We start from the raw sequence: 19,506 nt of genomic DNA on the forward strand, positions 1-19,506 counted from the left end.
AGTAAAGTGTGTGCCTTGCAAGCATGAAGGCCTGGGCTCAGAGCCGCAGAACTAACATTTAAAAGCTGGGACAGCAGTGCGGTGCAACTGTAATCGAGGGCTGCAGCGCATCACGCCCCCTGCACTCTGTGCCCTCCATACAGTTCGTGAACCGGGCAAGGGGCTGGAGACTGAAACACACAAAGACTCACAGACAGAGACATGGGTCATCCTTGAAACAGGAATGCCCCAAGAATGTCCCCCTTATTATTGTGTATCAGAGCCGCGTATATAGAGATCCTTAACTGATAGCCACGCGCCAGCCAAACGCACCAGAAACCACTTTCCTACCATCAGGAACTTCTGAGGGTCTTGTGCTCAGAGCAGCTGCAGGCTGTCTCAGAGCAGAGGAAAATAAGTTGTTTACAGGAAATTCAGGATCTGGGAGTTCACAGCTCCCAACACAGGGCTAGGATAACAATGTGGTCCAACTGGAGCCCAGGGCCAGGACAGCAGTGCAGTTCAACTGGAACCCAGGGCTGAGAAGCATCAACAGGGGAAGCCAGGGTGTTGAAGATCAGGTAGAAGAGACAAGTGGTGAGCCTCAAGTTTAGTGAAAGACTCAGGCTCAAAAACATGAGAGGGTGGAGACTAAAGAGATAGCTGCTCCTCCAGAAGACCGAAATTCGATTCTTGGCAACTGTTTATAATTATCTGTAACTCCACTGCAGAGGATCTGATGCCTTCTTCGACCTTGGAGGGCACCAAGCATCTAAGTGGTGTACATACATATACACAGGCAAAACATGCATACACATAAATTAAAATAAGTAATTCTAAAAGGAATTAAAAATTAAAAAATAAGAAGATAACCACTTGAGGAAAACACCAACTTTGACCTCTGATCTCCACCCATGTACATGCCTCCCACATAAAATATTTAAGTGGAAAAATAACGACATGCTAAATATATTCAAAGGTAAGAACAGCAGGAAAAACTCTACTTGTAAGAATTGGTTAATAATGCATTCTTCTAAAATTAACATTAGTGGCGTATGAAATGAATTAGTGAAACAGAAGAGAAAACACAGTGATAGCACTAGTACATGGGAAACTTTAACGTTAGGTGGTAAAAATAATGACTTAATTACTACATAAACTAATATAAAGGGAAAAGAGTGAGACTGGATCATTGAGTCTCATATGACATAAAAATATATTAAATGAAAGGATCCCAAAAAACTGTGTATACTGTGTAATGTTTTAATCAAAACTAACCAGAAACAATAAAAAAAAAAATCCACCATTTGGTTATACCATAATACAAACCTGTGATATGGTGATATCATAAAAAATTTTTTAATTACTTTAGGAAAACTGAATATATAAATATAATATAAAAATATATTAAACCTGTACTATTTAAACTGCTCATTAAAATTATTAAAAGGAGTCTGGGAGTGGGGGGCACTCATTTTAAACCCAGAATTCAGGAAGCAGAGGCAGGCATATCTCAATTCCAGGTCAGTCAGGGCCACACAGTGAATTCAACCTTGTCTTAAAAAACAAACAAAATGAGGAAGAGGAGCTGGGACTTCTGTACACGCCTAGAATCTCAGCAGTCAGGGCTGAAGCAAGGGGGCATAAGTTCCAGGTCAGCCTGACTCCAGCAAACCAAACTGCTACCAAGAGAACCTCTAGTAAGTCAGCTTTAAATAAATAGGAACCAACAGACAAAAGGAAAACAATTGATCACTGTTATATATTACAGTCTTTTGGGCTGGCGAGACAGCTCAGAGGGTAAAGGACCTGCTATTAAGCCAGATGGCTTGAGTTTTAGCCCCAAGAGCCACAGGGCAGAAAGACAGAACCAAGTCCAGTAAGCTGACTTCTAAATCCACATGTGCACTGTGGGACACAAATGAGCCCCCCATATGCACATATAAAAATTGCAAGCCGGGCGGTGGTGGCGCACGCCTTTAATCCCAGCACTCGGGAGGCAGAGGCAGGCGGATCTCTGGGAGTTCGAGGCCAGCCTGGTCTACACGAGCTAGTTCCAGGACAGGCACCAAAGCTACAGAGAAACCCTGTCTCGAAAAACCAAAAAAAAAAAAAAAAAAAAAAAAAAGTAAAAATTGCAATTTTTAAGCTAAATTTTGTATTTTTTCTGACTTCAGTCAGAAAATTGGTGCTACTGGATGTATGGCCCCTCTTTTTCTGTCCCAGTGCTCACCCCTCTTTAGATCTCTATCAGTATGAGCTCATCCCACCATAACACACTGCCTCGAGGCTCAGTCTTTCTAAATACCACTTTTTTCTTTTATTGATTCTTTGTGGTTTTCACACCAGGCATTCCAAGAAAAATACTGCTTTTATGGTTATCTTGATAAACAATTTTCAATACTTTCAGGTAGAAACATGTATTTCTTAGACTTATTCCCAAAACTGTTTAAAATTCTAGATTCATGTTTAAAAAGTAAAGAAAAAGCTTTAGAATACTGGATTTTGCAATGATTTCTTAGCTATGACATCAAACTCACGTGCAATAAAAGCAAAACACAGAAAGGGGCCCTGTTCAGCTGGAAAAAGTCTTTGTATCAAAGAAGACAATAAATGGGTTTGAGATGACAACCTAAGTCATGGGAAAGTCACATATACGATAAGCAGTTTATATGTACATTTATGAGATACTTGTATAGTTCAACAACAACAAAACCAAAATACCTACATATTAAAAATGAGCAAAGGACATGAAAGACAATTACCTATGGAAGATACCAAACGACCATCCAAAAAATTTAAATGTTGCTAAAGACAAGAACGTGGCACCATTATGGTAGGGACGTCAAATGATGTTTCTCACTAGAGAAACCTTATGGGCACTGCTCACATAACAAAGCCTCTGGGCATTTATCACAGCCCTAGAGCAAGGCCTCAAGGAGGTATCTGTAGCCCCACCTTCTCCACAGCTTCAGGTGCAATGGGTAAGAGGTGGAAGTGGCCCAAATGTCCAGTCCATCAGAAGATGAAGGAAGAAAGAACCAGGAGAGCCCACAAATGCAAGGATCTACTGTACCGGTCAGGACTGAAAGGAATTCCCACACTGTGGCAACACAGAGGACGCTGTACTAAGTAAAACCCCCCAGATAAACACACACACACACACACACACACACACACACACACACACTACCATATTATCTCACTTACTGTACAATGTTAGAAAAGCCAAGCTCGCAAGAACAAAGTAGACAGGGGCTGCCTAGAACTTAAGTGGAGAGGGTAGAGCATTCCCCGGCTACAAAGTTTCTGTTTTGCAATGTGGAAAAGTTCCATGGTGTACTGCAGAAAATGTAAACATACTTTAAAACCCCTGAGCTAAATAATTAAAAATGTTTGAAATAATACATTTAGGGTCATGCATTTTAACACAACAAAAATGATAAAGAATTAGTACCATTAAGAGTTTTGAAAACCTTACCACTTTTCTCCACAAACTGTTACAGTTTTAGAAATAAAACATTAAAAATGAAAATAAAATCTGGGCTCCTCTTACTCAACAACATATGCCCCATGTTCCTTTTGCATCCTAAGCCAGTCATCCTCTAGGAATAATGAGACAGAAAAGGAAACTCCACTTTGTGCTGCTGAACTCTTACTTTGTACTTGAAAGGGCCCTCACAGAACCCCTTAATCCTGCCTCTTCAAATAGCAAGATTGCAAGGGACAACTGCAAACTCGGAGCAAAGACACAGTTACTAGAAGGCATATTCGCATGACAACTTAATAAACACAAAACTGTTCCAATTTTAGGGGAAAAGGTTTCCATTCCCATGTTATGGCTAGTCGCTAACATCGAGAAGGAACTCTCTTTACCTAGGGCTTCCTTCTGCAGATCATAGCACCTGGCTTGCAAGCTTACTTCGTGCTGTTTGGACGCCTGCATCTCCTGAGACCTCAAGATGGCTGCATCCGACAGGAGTTTGAGATTTTTAATTTCCTCTTCCAGGCACACCTTATTTCTCTGGGAAACTGTCAGACTTTTATTTAACATATCTATTTCTGTAAAGAAAATTTAAAAAGTTTATACACAGAAGACATTAAACCACAATCCTCTCAAAACAGATTTTCTTTTCAAAAATTAATATGTGAGAAGAAGATGGCTTTTCTGAGAGCATGACACTTAGCCAAAGTTAGACTGAAACGTTCTAGCAATTCTGAAAATGGGAATGGGCCGGATCGCTAAATGTTGTACTTTTTTTTTTAGCCTTAAATCATACTAAATAGTAATATAGACTGCTTTTACATTCTCATATAAATATGAAAGGTATAATTCCTGCGGAGGGTTCTGTTGAAATTGTGAGACCGAGGAGAGTAAGTGTGGATGTGCATGACCTGGTGGGTAGCGTTTCTAACGGCTACTGGCTGCATTCTAAGCGGTAAGAGTGGGAAGGACCTGAAGGATGGAGCATCTAAAACCAGCAAGCTTGTGAGTAGAAAGTATTTAACAGTTACCGGATGTATTTTAATGATTCTAATGGTACTGTCCCCTAGAGTGAAACTAGAACATATTGTAGTAATGTCATTACTCTCCTGCCATTTAATCTTTAAATGGCTTTACAGTTCTACTTAGAGTCCATATACTTTCTTGTAAAATGCACAGAGCACATCACCCATCAAAATAATTATCAAGTTTGCCCTTCACCAATGTTCTCAGCACTGCCAACATAAGCTACCACTAAGGTAAGAAAACGCACAGTAAAAATACTACGTCATTTGTACAAATCAGCTAACGATATTAATGAGGGTGTTATCAACAGTTTTCTAGAAAGATTACCTGGCACTGCCTTCTTGGCTAGCCCCTCCTAAGCTGTGTGCTGAGTTCAGGTGTGCGTGGGGAGCTCAACATGTTGGCTTGGTTTACTGCTCTACCACATCTGCACACGCAGGAAAGATCAAAGTAGAGATCCGCAGGACAGATCTGGGAGCAGGCAATAGGGCAGCAGCCGGCGGTGGCAGGGCACAGGAGAGGGAAAATTTCCTAAAGGACGGTGCAGAGCACAACTGAATGTGGTCCAGCCAGGCTGATGGTGCACAACTTTAATCCAACACTTGAGAGGGCAGAGTAGGCACACATTTGTGAGTTCAAGACCAGCCTGGTCTGCATAGCAAGTTCTAAGCCAATGAGAGGGACACAGTGAGGTTGGAGATCAAGAGCGAGAGGGGAAGGGAGAGAGAACAAAGCGAGAGAGAGAGAGAGAGAGAGAGAGAGAGAGAGAGAGAGAGAGAGAACAACAGCCAGAGGCGAGGGAGATCAAGAATGTGAGTGAGAAAGGGGGACACAGTTCAAGGAGAGCAAAGGAAAGACCCTACCTGGATAAGAAACATGTCTGGAAGGAAAAAGTGGCATTAGTGGCATTACCCACTGACCTGGGCCTTGAGAAGAGGCCCTGGTACCTTTTCTCTTTTAGTTCCTTTTCAACTTGCAAATGAAAAACCTGGAGAGATAAATAAATGGCAGGGACCAAATGCATGTTTCTTCCGTGGTCCAGTAGCTACCTTATATGGCATCTCCCCCACTGAGAATAGCTAATAGGCTTCTAAAACTGCGTGACTATGAGCCTGTTTCTGCGAGCAGGATGACCAGCACACTAATAGAGAAAGCTTTCGAAAACAAGGCAGCTTAACAGAGGGAGACAAAGGAAAATGCTTCCTGGGTAGTTTTACAGCCGCAAAGGCTGCTTCTTACAGCTGAATCCACTGTCCCGTACTGTAACATCTGCCCGTGGTCAAGTCAGAACGACACTGCCGAGTAGGTCATGCAGGCTGGCACCGACTTCTCATTTGCCAAAGTGACTCTGCTTGGGTTTAGCCAGCTGGTTCTGCGAGTGAGCACTGTCGTCTCTAAAATAACTAATGTCAGTCTGACTTTCTATCTGACATTAAGAGGCTGAATCTGCACCACAGGTTGATTTCTGAAATAGCGTCTATTCCCATGTCCTCGTGGGAAGTACGGCAAGATTTCCAAACTAACGGGGGACTAAAACATTTCCAACGTGGCCTCAGGAAATTAGACTCAGGGGAGGTGGATTAACTCAAGCTCCTCTCCTGACAGCTCACGGTGCCAACATGCAGTCCTATATTTTGCCATTATATAATTTCACCCTTGTCAGTTATTGTCCCGATCTGTGGTTCAGAATTATGATCCCTACCAGGTCAGTCTACACTGGTTACTGGACTGCACCCAACTTGAGGCTTTCTGCTTCTGCACACCCCTGAGGCATCACCCCATCCTCACACACGTGGCCTGCCATAGCTCATATGGGATCCCATCACGGAAGCCTTCCCTGAGCTAACCTAGATGCTGCATGCCAATTTGCATTCTTACTTTGCCTGGATCACATATACGCATACAACCTAGGGTTAACTGGAGGTTAACGCAGACCAGGGACAGCAACCCATGTATTTCCCTCTGGTTTCCACCATCATGATCTACACATTGCAGGAGCTGTTATATGCGTAGTCTCCTGAGTAGAGCTCCTAGGGTCCCTAATGTGGCAGTATTTGAACATCCTGAACAAGGGTTTGCTTCTGTTTCATTTCAGAGGCAGGCATTTTGAATTGGACATGCTTTATTTGGCAGACTAAGTTAAACAATTAAAACATAACCTTCCAAAAATGTTAGCAATCTAACATTAATAGGCATAATCTAATCTAATATGCTTATTTCATTCTTAATTTCATCAAGTTTTATTAAAACTGTGAACTCTAACATAATTTCGTACTTGATTTCTAAAAGGTCAAGAGATATGCTGGGTGGTAGTGGTGCACGCCCTTAATCCCAGCACTCGCAACGCAGAGGTAGGTAGATCTCTGAGTTCGAGGCCAGCCTGGTCTACAAGAGCTAGTTCCAGGACAGCCAGGGGCTACGCAAAGAAACTCTGTCTTGAAAAAACAGAAGACAGAGAGAAAGGGGGGGGGGGAGCTACTGATAGGGAGGTTGCAGCTTGGTGTGGGTGCCTGTGTGGGACCCTGGGTCTGATTTTTAGCACTAAACACCAACAAAATTCATTAGCTAAAGAAAGTATGAGAATACAAGGAAGTTGTTTGTTTTGTTTTGCTTTTTTTTTCCTACTGTATTAAGGTTTATTTCTGTCTTTGTAGCCCCAAGCCTAGCCAAGTGAATGTACAATTACATTCTGTCATTATGCTATTACAAGAACTTTATAACCTTATTACTAGGGAATTCCAATGTTCCATTCACTGTGTGACCATTAATTTACATAACTTTAATTTTATTACAATAATAGGACAGGCCTTTAAAAACTAAAGTTATTAAATGAAGAAATCAAAAAACATTACATTGGTTTTTAAAACCCTTTTATTTTGAAATAGTTTACAGAAAGTTAAAAATAGATTTATAGAGAAGGTCCATTCCCCTCACTCTATTAGCCAGAGAAGCACATTAGATTTAACCAGCTGCGTACAAACTCTGCGTGTGATGCTTGTTCTAGGAGACTTTAACACACACACAGTGTTCCAGATTGCTCTGTGTTGCTGTGATAGACACCCTAGCAGAAAGCAACTGGGAAAGGAAAAGGTTTATTTCAGCTTACAGTTTACAGTCCATCAGAAGGGGAAACCCGGGAAGGAACTCAAAGACAAATCTGGAGACAGTAGGTGAAGCAGAGGCCATGCAGGAATGCTCTTTACTGGCTTGGTCCTCATGACTTGCTCACCCTGCTTTCTTATACAACCCAGGACCACTGGCCCAGGAGTGACAGAGCCCACAGTAGTCTGCCCCCGCCCCCCGCCACGGTCAAAACATGAGCTTGTATATCACCAAATTCCAACCTGGTGTCCGCAGTCTGCTCATCCTCTAGCCCAGCAGTGCCAATCCCCAGCAATTGCTCATCTTCCCTTACACCTACAATGGCTTCATGTCAAGACTGCTATATAAATGGAACAATAAATGATTTTGAAATTGAACCACTTTCTGAATGGATTTAAACCCAATCCACAGAATTCATGCATGGTACCATTAAGAGAGCGAAAAACCCACCGGTGGCTAATAACACACCCTAGGAAGAAGTTCCAACTACTATTCTGCGAAACGGATGCAGGAATAAACTGGATCCTCAGCTCTATGTGCCATCTCTCAACCCTCATCAGAGAAGCTTCTTTCTTCAGTAGATGTGATTTGTACAGAGACCCAAACTGGTCAACGTGCAGAGACTAAGAGACTACAGAGTGCTTGGCTCTAAGTGGGGCATCTGTATCTTCGTTCCTCTCCCACAGGCTCAGGAATCACAACAGAAGGGGAGGTGGAAAATGATGAGAGCTAGAGAGATTTGCTAGCCACAACAAGGCCTCTGTACACACGAACTCACAGTGGCTGTGACTACACACACAAGATCAAGACAGACAAAATCCCAGCATGAAGGGAGAGGAGCTCGGGAAGCCCCATCCTACTGACAACTGCTGGTCCTTGTGGGAGAGAGAGTCAGTTTACGTAGAAATTTGGCCTGAGAGGCTGCCCATGCTCCAGGAGATGGTCCCACACCCATGCACACACAGGCAACACTAAGTAGATTCTGGGACTTTTTAAAAGATCACCTGAAGTTGGGGAAGGGAAGTAGTGAGGAGGGCAGGGTTGGAGGGGAGAGTTGATCAAAACCCACTATGTTAGTTATGAAATTCTCAAACAATAAAAAAAGAAAATCCTGTGAAAGGATTATGAAATTGGCATTTTTTTAAACCTAGAAAATTTTCCTGGATGTTCATTCAAGTTACTGCATGTACAAGTAATCCCCTCCTTTTCATTGCTGATTTGGGTTATATAGAATAGATGCACCACTGTTTGTTTCTCACCCATGGGAAGGAATCTGGACTAGTTCCGGTTGTGAGCTACTGTGACTGAAACAGCTGTGTGCAACTCAGCCTGGACTATGGGTTGGAGGAGGGGAAGAGATTGGGAGAAGGAGAGGGAAAGAGAGAAGGCAGAAGGGGCAGAAGGAAGGGAGGGAGGGACAGAGATTAAGATGAAAGTCAGAAGGAAGGAAGCATCCCTGCTACAATTCACATGACCTTCATCATTTTGTAAATATCAAACTAGAATTATATTTTTAGTTTTTAAAGTGTGAAAAAGTTCCTCTTACTACTAATGTAGACTAGCAATATCCACAGAAGCAATATATTACTACAAAGCCATGTATGAAATTAATTTAAATGGTTATTTAACTCCAGTTATCTAAAGTGTCACATTTTACCAAGAGGCTGAAGTCACATCTCAAATACTCTATGGCCACATGTGACCCGTGGCTACCGTGCCGCACAGCACAGTAGCTGTGACACTTTGTCAGGGTCTGCTGGCCTCGGCTTGAGAACATCATCTTCTATGCGTTTTTTCTTTTTTCTTTTTTTTTTTTTTTTTTTTTTTTTGGTTTTTCGAGACAGGGTTTCTCTGTGGCTTTGGAGCCTGTCCTGGAACTAGCTCTGTAGACCAGGCTGGTCTCGAACTCACAGAGATCCACCTGCCTCTGCCTCCCAAGTGCTGGGATTAAAGGCGTGCGCCACCATCGCCCGGCTTCTATGCGTTTTTTCAAAGCTCGAAGGTGTGAGAGTTGTTTGTTCCCGTATCCACTAGAACTTCTGCTAGATTTGAAGTGCATCCCGAGCTGCTCTAAAGAGGCCAGCATCGGCACCCTCCCAGCTCTGCACCTACCTGTCCCAGTTGGCACACAGTGCCCTGGGGCTGAGATCACACAGATAGGAGCGAGCAAGGAGGTAAAACACCTCTTACTGTAGCAAGATTCCACTGCGCACACCCCTGTGTTCTGTGCACTCAGCTCTTGTTTGACAACTGAGTATGCTGTCCTTGTGTGTGCGTTTCCACCTCCCAGCTGTGAAAGCAATCCCTGTTCTTTTTCTCAAAGAGACTACAGCCTAGTATCAGAGAATAGACAGTAAACAACAACAATAAATGGACAAGAATGGTCCCACTAGTGTAAAGACACATGGCATGTAGTATGAAACAAAGGACAGGGACGTTTAGATGAAGGCTGTAAAATAATCTACAAAGATCTCCTTGAGGAGGTTACATGTAAACTGAAACAGAATTCTCAAGAATCAGCAGAGCTATGGAGGCCCAAAAATGTGAGCCTATTTCCACCTTGTCTGAAGGTCAGAGAGCTTGAAGTTGCTCAAAACTGTTGGTAACAACAGGGCTACACATCCTGTCCTAGGGTGTGGTTATTTGGTCTTTTTGAAATTAAGGTGGCCCACAAAGGTAGATCCACTCCATTCTGACCGATGGTCAGGATATTCAAGCACACTTCTGCTCCTTATTTTGAAATAGGAGGTTTGACCTTGGGAGTGGTTGTCTTCAAGATACTTGGTCTAGAGTGGGTTCACTGCCTAAATGACAGAAGGCTAATGACTTAATATCTCAAAGAATTGAAGCAAATAACTGTTCCAGATGTCCATTGTATCATACTAAAGCAGTCTTTTGTCTTGCCCCCCCCCCCATGTATATTGGGATATAAAAGTGTATAGAAAATTAAAGGCAGGTGGATTTCAGTATTCACTGAAACTCCTTCCTGGTACTATCCTATGTTTTCTGTTCTATTATTTTTACCCCTGTCATTATTCTCTTTACTGTAGCTCTCATTTACTTTGGCAGAGAGGAGACTGGGGAATCTGCAGTCTGGGGGACTTCCTGAAGCTATGTTGAGTTGTTTGCCTCCCAGCTTAAAGAGCTTTTTGATAAAATGGATTGGTTCCATCCCTGGGGAAAGTGTTATACAAAAGTGACAAGCATCTTTTAAAAAAAGATGTTTTTATTTTGTGTACACTGGTGTTTTGCCTACATGTATGTCTGTAAACCACATGTGTATGGTGTCCATGGAGGCCAGAAAAGGTGTTGGATTCTCTGGAACTGGAGTTACAGCTGATTGTTGGTGCCATGTGGGTGCTGGAAGCCCAACCCGGGTCCTCTATGCAAGAGCAACAAGGGTTCTTAGTTCTGAGCCACGTCTCCCCTTCCAACGTGGTGAGCTTCCTAAAGCATCATCTTATCCAGAAGCCCAAGCTCACGCAGCATTCTCAATCCGTGGTTATCGCTTCTGTGATCTTTATTACTATCTCCCCAGGAAGCTACTTGGAGAAACTACTCTTTGCTCAGGCAGAATGAACTCCTCGGTTAGAAGGCTGCAGCAGTGCGATCATGGCTTAGTTCCGCTGCTGAGCTGCTTGGGTTCCCGTCAGTGTGACACAAACTAGAGCCATCAGGAAAGGGATCCTCAACCGAGAAATGATTCATGTGGGAGGGCCCAGATCACTGTGGGGAATGCCACCACCAAGCCCAGCAGTCCTGAGTTGTATCAAACAACAAACTGTACAGGCCATGGCGAGTAAAGCAGTAGATAGCATTCTTGCATGGCCTCTGTTTCAGTTCCTAGCGCTGAGTTCCAGCCTCGTGTTCCTTCCCTCTATAAGGACTGTGAGCTAGCGGATGAAATAAGGCCTTTCCTCTCCACGTTGCTTTGGTCATGGCGTTTATCCCAGCACCAGAGAGCAAACTAAGACAACTGTCACTTCTACATTGTCTACAACTACTTCTGCCCAGTCATGCTGGCTATAATCAACTTCTAAGTTTTGGTTAATATTATATTTTCACATGAATCCTGAGTGCTCTTAATGCACCTATATGCAAATCCTAATGACAGTGTTTATTCTTAATGACATCTATAGTAGGGAATCATTTCCAGAGGTTTTCAATTTACTATGTCCGGAGAAATCAGAGAAATCACTGTCTTTGATAATGATAAGCATAAATTTTATAGACAGCGAGATCTGAAGTCAAATCGCTCCCTGATCCATAGGCTGGAAACTGGCTGGTGCCAGTTTAACAGACACGAAAACATTACTAATCTCATCAAATTCCATTAGAGTTCTTGGGTGAAGTTGTATTTTGAAAGGAATTTGTTTGTTTTTCCTTTGAGACTGTATCTCACCATGCTACCCTAGATAGCCTTGAATTCCATGAATAAGTTATCCCCTGGGCCTTTATAGAGTTGGAGTGGGAGGCATGCACCACCAGGCTGAGGTCATTTTACTGAGCAATGGCTATCAACAGCAGCACATTCTGTAAACAGATATGCTGCCATCCCGGCTTTGTTGTTCCATTTTCAGAGAACGGGCAGGGCAGATTTCACAGGACTCTCAGAGTCCCGGGATCTGGGGGATGACAGATGAAAAGGGGGCTTCCACGTCAAGTCAGCTTTTACTGGCGCCTACTAAGACAGTCTGTCTGTCCTTTGAACCTTTGTAGCCAGGCAATGACTTCTCTATGAAAAGTCCTAAATGGAGTCCTTTTCTAGCATAAAGCTGTTTCAGGGAGTGCCCTTAGCCAAGGCAGGGACGTTTTATAGACCTCAGGCGAGCGGTGATGTCCTGCCAGCCAGGAGCTAGGACTGTGCCCAAGTATGGTCAAAAGCTAGGTCCCTGGGTGGGCACTTGGGTGCCATTTCTTTGTTCAGAGTTTTCTCGGCAAAGATGGGGTTGGAGGAGATAGGGCAGATTTGTGCTCGATCGAGCTAGAAGCTTCAACCGAACAGACACGGGAATGTCCGTTTTTGTTCTGAAAACTAACAGTGAGAACACAGAGCTTCTTATATATGTGGCATATAGTGTCCCAAAACAGTTCTGATAGTAACACTGAAGGTGGCTGTGTGCAGAAAATAAAATAATAAAAAAAACGTAAGAATTGCCAGAATGTGCCTGGCGGTGGTGGTGCACGCCTTTAATCCCAGCACTTGGGAGGCAGAGGCAGGCGGATCTCTGTGAGTTCGAGGTCAGCCTGGTCTACAAGAGCTAGTTCCAGGACAGGCTCCAAAGCTACACAGAAACCCTATCTCGAAAAAACAAACAAACAAACAAACAGAATTACCAAAATGTGACAGAATGTGTGCTTACTAAAGTAGTACACGTCATTAGAAAAGCAACCTAGAGAGACTTGTCCAATAAGGGTGCCACAAACCTTCCATTGACAAAAATAATCTGCAAAGCACAATAAAGAGAAGAAAGAAGAATTGTGCCTTCCCACACATCATCTGGTGCAATTTAAGTTTGCTCCAAATTTACTGCTCTATTTGGGGGAACATGGACCATATTTTTAATATTTTTTTTCAAGGTTAAGAATTTTGGGCCAGGCAGTGGTGGTGCACACCTTTAATCCCTGCACTCACGAGTCAGAGGCAGGAGGATCTCTGTGTTCAAGGCCAGGCTGGTCTACAGAGTGAGTTCCAGTACAGCCTGGGTTACACAAAGAAACCCAAAAATCAACCAGCAACAGCAACAGCAACAAAAATCAACCAACAACAACGAGAAAGAAAGAAAGAAAGAAAGAAAGAAAGAAAGAAAGAAAGAAAGAAAGAAAGAAAGAAAGAAAGAAAGAAAGAAATTTTCGATTGTGTACTAAACACTGGGTGGTACAATATGAAGACTGGGCTCTATTATGTTTCCTCCAAAAAGTATTAAGGGGACCGGAGAAATGACTCGGCAGTAGGATCCAGATGTGATTCCCAGCACCCACACAGTGGCTCACAACTGTCTGCAGCTGATCTCCCCCACTGTCTCTGCACCTGGCCATTCCCAGAGGCTGTGTCTGCCTTGGTCACTGTCCTCTCATCTTCAGGATTAAAATAACATATTTTTTCTTTCATAATTTTTACTTCTATATAGAATAAACTATATCCTGACCCCAGTCTACTCGCCTTTAAAAAATAAAAAGAAAAAGAAATTCGCCAAGTTCCATACTCCTTTTCAATATTGAAAATAACCTTAAGCCTCTTTAAAGCAGTTTTAATGAAAGTGAGGAAAAAGCAGAGCTGTTACACAGCCTCCCCACCCCTCCCCTCAGCCTCCCCTCCCAGTGACACCCCTGCACCATGCTGCATCTGGTCAAGACAAACCGCACGCCATGTTATTAGCCAGAGACCACATTTGCAGCAAGTGCGCATAATGACCTGGCTGCATCACTGCGACACCCTGGAGAGTAACGTCCACAACTCAAAGTTCCTCTGGGTGTCGTGTGTTTATCCGCCTTGTCCCCACCTGTCAGTCAGGTTTACTGTTCTATCTATAGTTCTCCCTGTCCGACAGCTCACACAGATGTAACACATCAGACTGCTGCCTTTCACTGAGTAAACACCTTATTTCAGTCTTTGACGCTTCCGTCTATGTGCTCAGTTTTGGTCTCTCAGCAATGTTGAGTATTTGTGTTCCGCATTTATAATTATTTGGGGGAGGCTGGTCTTATATTACTACTCAACCACTGAGATGAAGAGAAAACTGTTAGACAAATCTAGAAGTTTAACAAGAGGAATCAGACTTTTAACCACAGCTGTAAAATGGATGCAGCATAGCTTAGGTTAGATGAGCAAGTAACTGTGGAACCCCAGGTATAATTGGACCTTAATGTTTCTCTACAGTGCCAACCAGTAATAAAAGTAAACCTAAGTCCCAACACACAGAGAAATCCTATGATTACATAGCTATTATAGCCGTTAGAGACAAGCAAGTAGGCTGTAAATACATGTAACAAACCTGCCAAGGCTGCGTCACTCAGAGATTTCATCTGTAGAAAAACTTCTCCTTTCAGTGAAGTCCAGTTTTGAAAATTATCACATACTTCATGTTTAATACTGGTTAGCTCCCTTTTAGTAAAAGTAAGTAACAAAAGGGTCTTATTCCAGAAGTATCTGTATTCTGACAATCTTTGACTGTAATTAGTAAAACAAAAATTAGCATTTTTAAACACAGAAAACACAACACACATTTCTTCAAAAGTGATCATAAAATCCATTGTTTAATGGAGACAATTTTGAAAGCGGAAGGAAGCCTTCAACATATCATACACAGACAACAGATGTACTCTGAGAATAGTGACGGTACACTGATAAATACAGCAAGGCCAAATGTCTTCTGTTTTGTTATTTTAACTACAAAGAGGACAGACATACTCACATGCAGTAATCTAGACACGGGCCAAGGCTACCGCAGAGCCAAGCAACTGGTAATCAGGTTGCCTGGTGCTGTTAATCTGCGAGCTTACTACCAGCTTTTTTGAAATGGGCCAAGGAGAATTGTAATGGTAAAAATGGTCATCTGGGAGTGGGGCTGGAGCCATGGATAAGTAGTTAGGAGGACTGGCTGCTCTTCTGAAGACCCAGGTTCGATCCCCGGCATCCACATGATAGCTCACGATCAGCTATGAGTCCTGTCCCGGGAGTTACAACCCGGGGGAAACTGCAGGCATGTGGTGCACGGACATTGATGCAGTCAAAACCACACACACACACGCACACGGGGGGGTGTGTGTGTGAGCAGATTTCCTTCATGCATCCATTCAACAATTCTTTTTTTTTTTTTTTTTTTTTTTTTTTGGTTTTTCGAGACAGGGTTTCTCTGTGGTTTTGGAGCCTGTCCTGGAACTAGCTCTTGTAGACCAGGCTGGTCTCGAACTCACAGAGATCTGCCTGCCTCTGCCTCCCAAGTGCTGGGATTAAAGGCGTGCGCCACCACCGCCCAATTCAACAATTCTTTACTATCAGCTATACATAAGCTATTTATGAAAGGCAGACCCGTGGCCAGCAGGCTTATCAACAGATGCATCAAAAACTCAGAGGATTATTTAATGAAATGTTTGTGGTATTAAAGAGTGGATTAAAACAAAAACCTAACATCCAAATACTCATCCAGCATATCTTTTAGTTATCTTGAACCTTAGAAACATTCTCAATGTATTTTAGGACGTGTGTTTCCAGTTTTTTGTTTGTTTGTTTTGTTTGTTTGTATGCTGCATTTTATCTTTATGGATTATAAACCTTGCAGTGAGTCTATGGGAGTAGAGTAACATTATTTGTGCTGGAGAATTCCAAATTTCACGGTCTGTATTATCACAGAGAAAGGTTTTCTGTTCCAACAGATTAACTGGAGGGGACACTCGGCAGTACAGGGCTTGCCTCACCGGGGTCCTCAGCTCAGATCCCCAGCACTCCTGAGGGCGCATGCCTACAAACCCAGCGTAGGGTGGGAAGGGTGTGAAGATGCCTGGAGCTTGCTGGTCAGCCAGGCTGGCCAAGTTAGTAAGCTCCATCTCTAGTCAGAGAACCTCTCTCAAAAAAATAACATAGAGAACAAGCGAGGAAGACACAACTAAACACACACACACACACACACACACGCACACACGCGCTCACGCATGCATGCAGACACGGACACAGACCAATCACCACACTCCACTTACACACAAAACAGACATTAGCTACTACACTTTCATTTCCGATGTCACTACAGAGAAGGAACAGAAGCAAGGTATTAACAGAAAATGCTGTTTGCTCAATGACATTTCACTAAATAAACAATTCAGTTGACATAAGGACAATAAAAAAGTGAAGCTATTTCCATTTTTCTCAAGATATTCATAAAGTCAGCATTTGCTGTATAATTTTAATATTTATAATTTTCAATTCTTAAAGATAATCTTACCTGAAGACTTGGGATTGTTTTTGCTTAATTTTTAGCTCATTTTGTTGATGATCCAATTCTTTCTGTATTCTCTGAAATTCATTTTGCTGCTTTTTTAATTTCATGTTTGCATCTTGAACTCTAAAACAAAACAAACAATAGTACTACATGCTTAAATATTTCCTAATAAATAACATTTTAAAATTAAAATTAAATATAATAATAATGAAATAAGTAGCCAAAGAAAACTACTCATCTTTATATACACTGTATTAAGAAATAACTGCATCCCTTTTGGATAGCAGTATGGCAATTGCTCAGAAAATTAGGAAACAACCTTCCTCAAGACTTAGCAGTATCATCCAAAGCATTTAAAGGATGCTCAATTGTGCCATAAGGACATGTACTCAACTATGTTCATAGCAGCATTGTTTGCCATAGTCAGAACCTGGAAACAACCTAAATGCCCCTTGACTGAAGAATGGATAAGGAAATGTGGTACATTTACACAATAGAGTACTACACAGCAGAAAAAAAAATCTTAAAATTTGCAGGCAAATGGATGGATCTAGAAAACAACATATTGACTGTGTAACCTAGATCCAGAAAGACAATTATCATATGCACTCACTAAAATCAATAAAGGCATTGATTTTATAAAATCAATAAAAAATAATAAAGAAAGAAATAACTGGCCGGCCAGTGGTGGCGCACACTTTTAATCCCAGCGCTCAGGAGGCAGAGGCAGGTGGATCTCTGTGAGTTTGAGGCCAGCCTGGCCTACAAGAGTTAGTTCCAGGACAGACTCCAAAACTACAGAGAAACCCTGTCTTGAAAAAACATGTAGATACCAAACCAAACAGTTGTTATTCCACATAAAAAGAGAAGTACTTATTATAGGTGGGAAGTGAATACATAAATGCCAACTAAAAATAGGAAAAAGTTTATTTGATTTTAATAATTGTAGCATGATTAATTAAAACCCAGAGACAGAAATTGGGGTTCAACCTGAAGGTCAGAAAAGCAAAACAGCCAGCCACTGGCTCTTACCTCTACCTCAATCTAAAATGGCCATTCTGCCTCCAGGAATCTTTCAGAATGTGTGTGAGAGCTGTCTCCTCTTGTCTTATATTCCTCTCTAGTTCTGGGATTAAGGGCGTGCACCACTACTGCCTGGTTTCTATGGCAAACTAGTGTGGCTACTGGGATTAAAGGTGTGTGTCACCACTGCCTGGTCTGTAAGGCTGATCAGTGGGGCTGTTTTACTTTCTAAACTACAGGCAAGCTTTATTTATTAAAATACAAATGAAATATCACTACAATTAATGATGTACCTAACTTAAAATGTTAAATATTATATTAATTATTATAAGAAAAAATAGTAAACATTTGTTTTTATCCCAATTTCCACTACCAAAGACAACTGCTTTCAGTTTATCCTGTTCCCTTTAGTATTGATTTCTATGCTACTAAATAACATGCTTATATTATTTCTTAATATTTTAATTTAGATACAAATCAGTTAGAAATGGTTCTGCCACATATAACTAAGACTTGAACATCATCATCATTACACATACACACAATTTCTCATGAAACCAGGGTTTGCTGGCACATACGCATAAGGAAGCTGAGACAGAAGGATCACGGCAAGTTTGAGGCTGAGTTATTTTCAACAGTGAATTTTAGGCCTGCCAGGACTACAGAGAAAGACCTTTCTTCAAGTAAAACATGCTGATATCATAGTTTGTAATGTCTCAGGCCCCCGCAAACCTCCCCATTCGCTGGTCTACCATGCGGGAGTGTGCACCTGACGTCATGGTTCATATCGGTGACAGAAGCTTCGGGCAGTACATTCCCACATCTGATCAACAGAAGCAAGAGAACAATGCTTTCAAAACCAATCCTATCAAAGGGCCCTTGTGTTTGTCTGATGAGTTTAAACCACATTGCTACACTCAGTTTCAAGCCAAACTGGACGATGCGGTCCTTGAACTGGGAAAATTGATCTCCAGGGTTAGTAACAGTTCTGCTACAGAAGAAGTAGGAAGGAAAATTGACATTGTAGTCCAGCAGCAAGCAGAACCAAATCTTCCTAACATTGCTGGACACCCGCACCTGCCAGCTGCCCCTGTTCTTCATCTTTCCAATGCTAATAAAATAGCAGTTTTATGATGCTACATTCAGAGTCCCATCATCCTCACACTGAATACACTCTATGCCAGATTGCATGCTTCCTTACTTCAGATGAAATTAATATGCCTAAACATTACTTGCCTGGCAAAGCACGGTGTCCACTCTTACTGTACACATCATTCTGTAAAACAATTCACAAGACACAGTACAGTACGAACTGGGTAGGCACACAGTTTCCTCCAGCATTGATAGTTCTGCACAGAGTGGGAACACTACGCTGCTCTAAGGACATGATGTTGTCTAGTCAGAGAGTGTTCCTGAAGATGGAGACTAACAGTTCTAATGGAGAGAACTCTCTTCTGGGAGATAGGTGACTGAGAGGCTTCTTGCTGAAGCAACCACGAGAACAAACACATTTATTACCATGGTCTAGTCTACAGTTTTTCATCATCCTGATTAAACTGCATTGTCTGAGAATCACTGAGTTAGAAAACAAACAGAGGATTAACTCTCTTCTTGATTATTTTTATTTGGATTACCTATTAACATTGCTCATAATGAAGATAAGTGCAAGGAAATACATTTAAATTCCCTTTCACTCTTTCCCACTCTGTAGTAAAGCACGTAAGAAATACAAGAAGGCTGAGCACAGCTTTGGGGATTTCACCACCTGTGGTCCACACGCTATTTTTGTCAAACTTCTGGGTCTCAAGATTATTAAAGTCTTCCCCTCCAACTGATTTTACAGCAATCAAAAATGACAGACATAAGCTTGGAGCCTGAACAAAATGAAGTGGTGGGATCTTCAGGATCGCACGCTATCAAGGTCCCATGGGGAAAGGCTTCTGAAGATCAAGGGGG

General features: G+C 42.1%; 1 protein-coding gene across 1 annotated transcript in view; it reads right to left on the reverse strand.

Moving 5' to 3' along the window:
- The window catches only part of Lekr1 (leucine, glutamate and lysine rich 1), a 130,051-nt gene that overhangs the window by 75,987 nt on the left and 34,558 nt on the right, over positions 1-19,506 (reverse strand). The window contains exons 4-6 of the mRNA XM_057757128.1: positions 16,531-16,650; positions 14,587-14,762; positions 3,856-4,041 (exon numbers count right to left, since the gene is read on the reverse strand). Of these exons, the coding sequence (XP_057613111.1) occupies positions 3,856-4,041; positions 14,587-14,762; positions 16,531-16,650 (482 nt within the window). The remainder of the gene's footprint in view (positions 1-3,855; positions 4,042-14,586; positions 14,763-16,530; positions 16,651-19,506) is intronic.

This window comes from Chionomys nivalis, chromosome 24 (assembly GCF_950005125.1).
Source record: "Chionomys nivalis chromosome 24, mChiNiv1.1, whole genome shotgun sequence".
Classification (NCBI taxonomy): Eukaryota; Metazoa; Chordata; class Mammalia; order Rodentia; family Cricetidae; genus Chionomys; species Chionomys nivalis.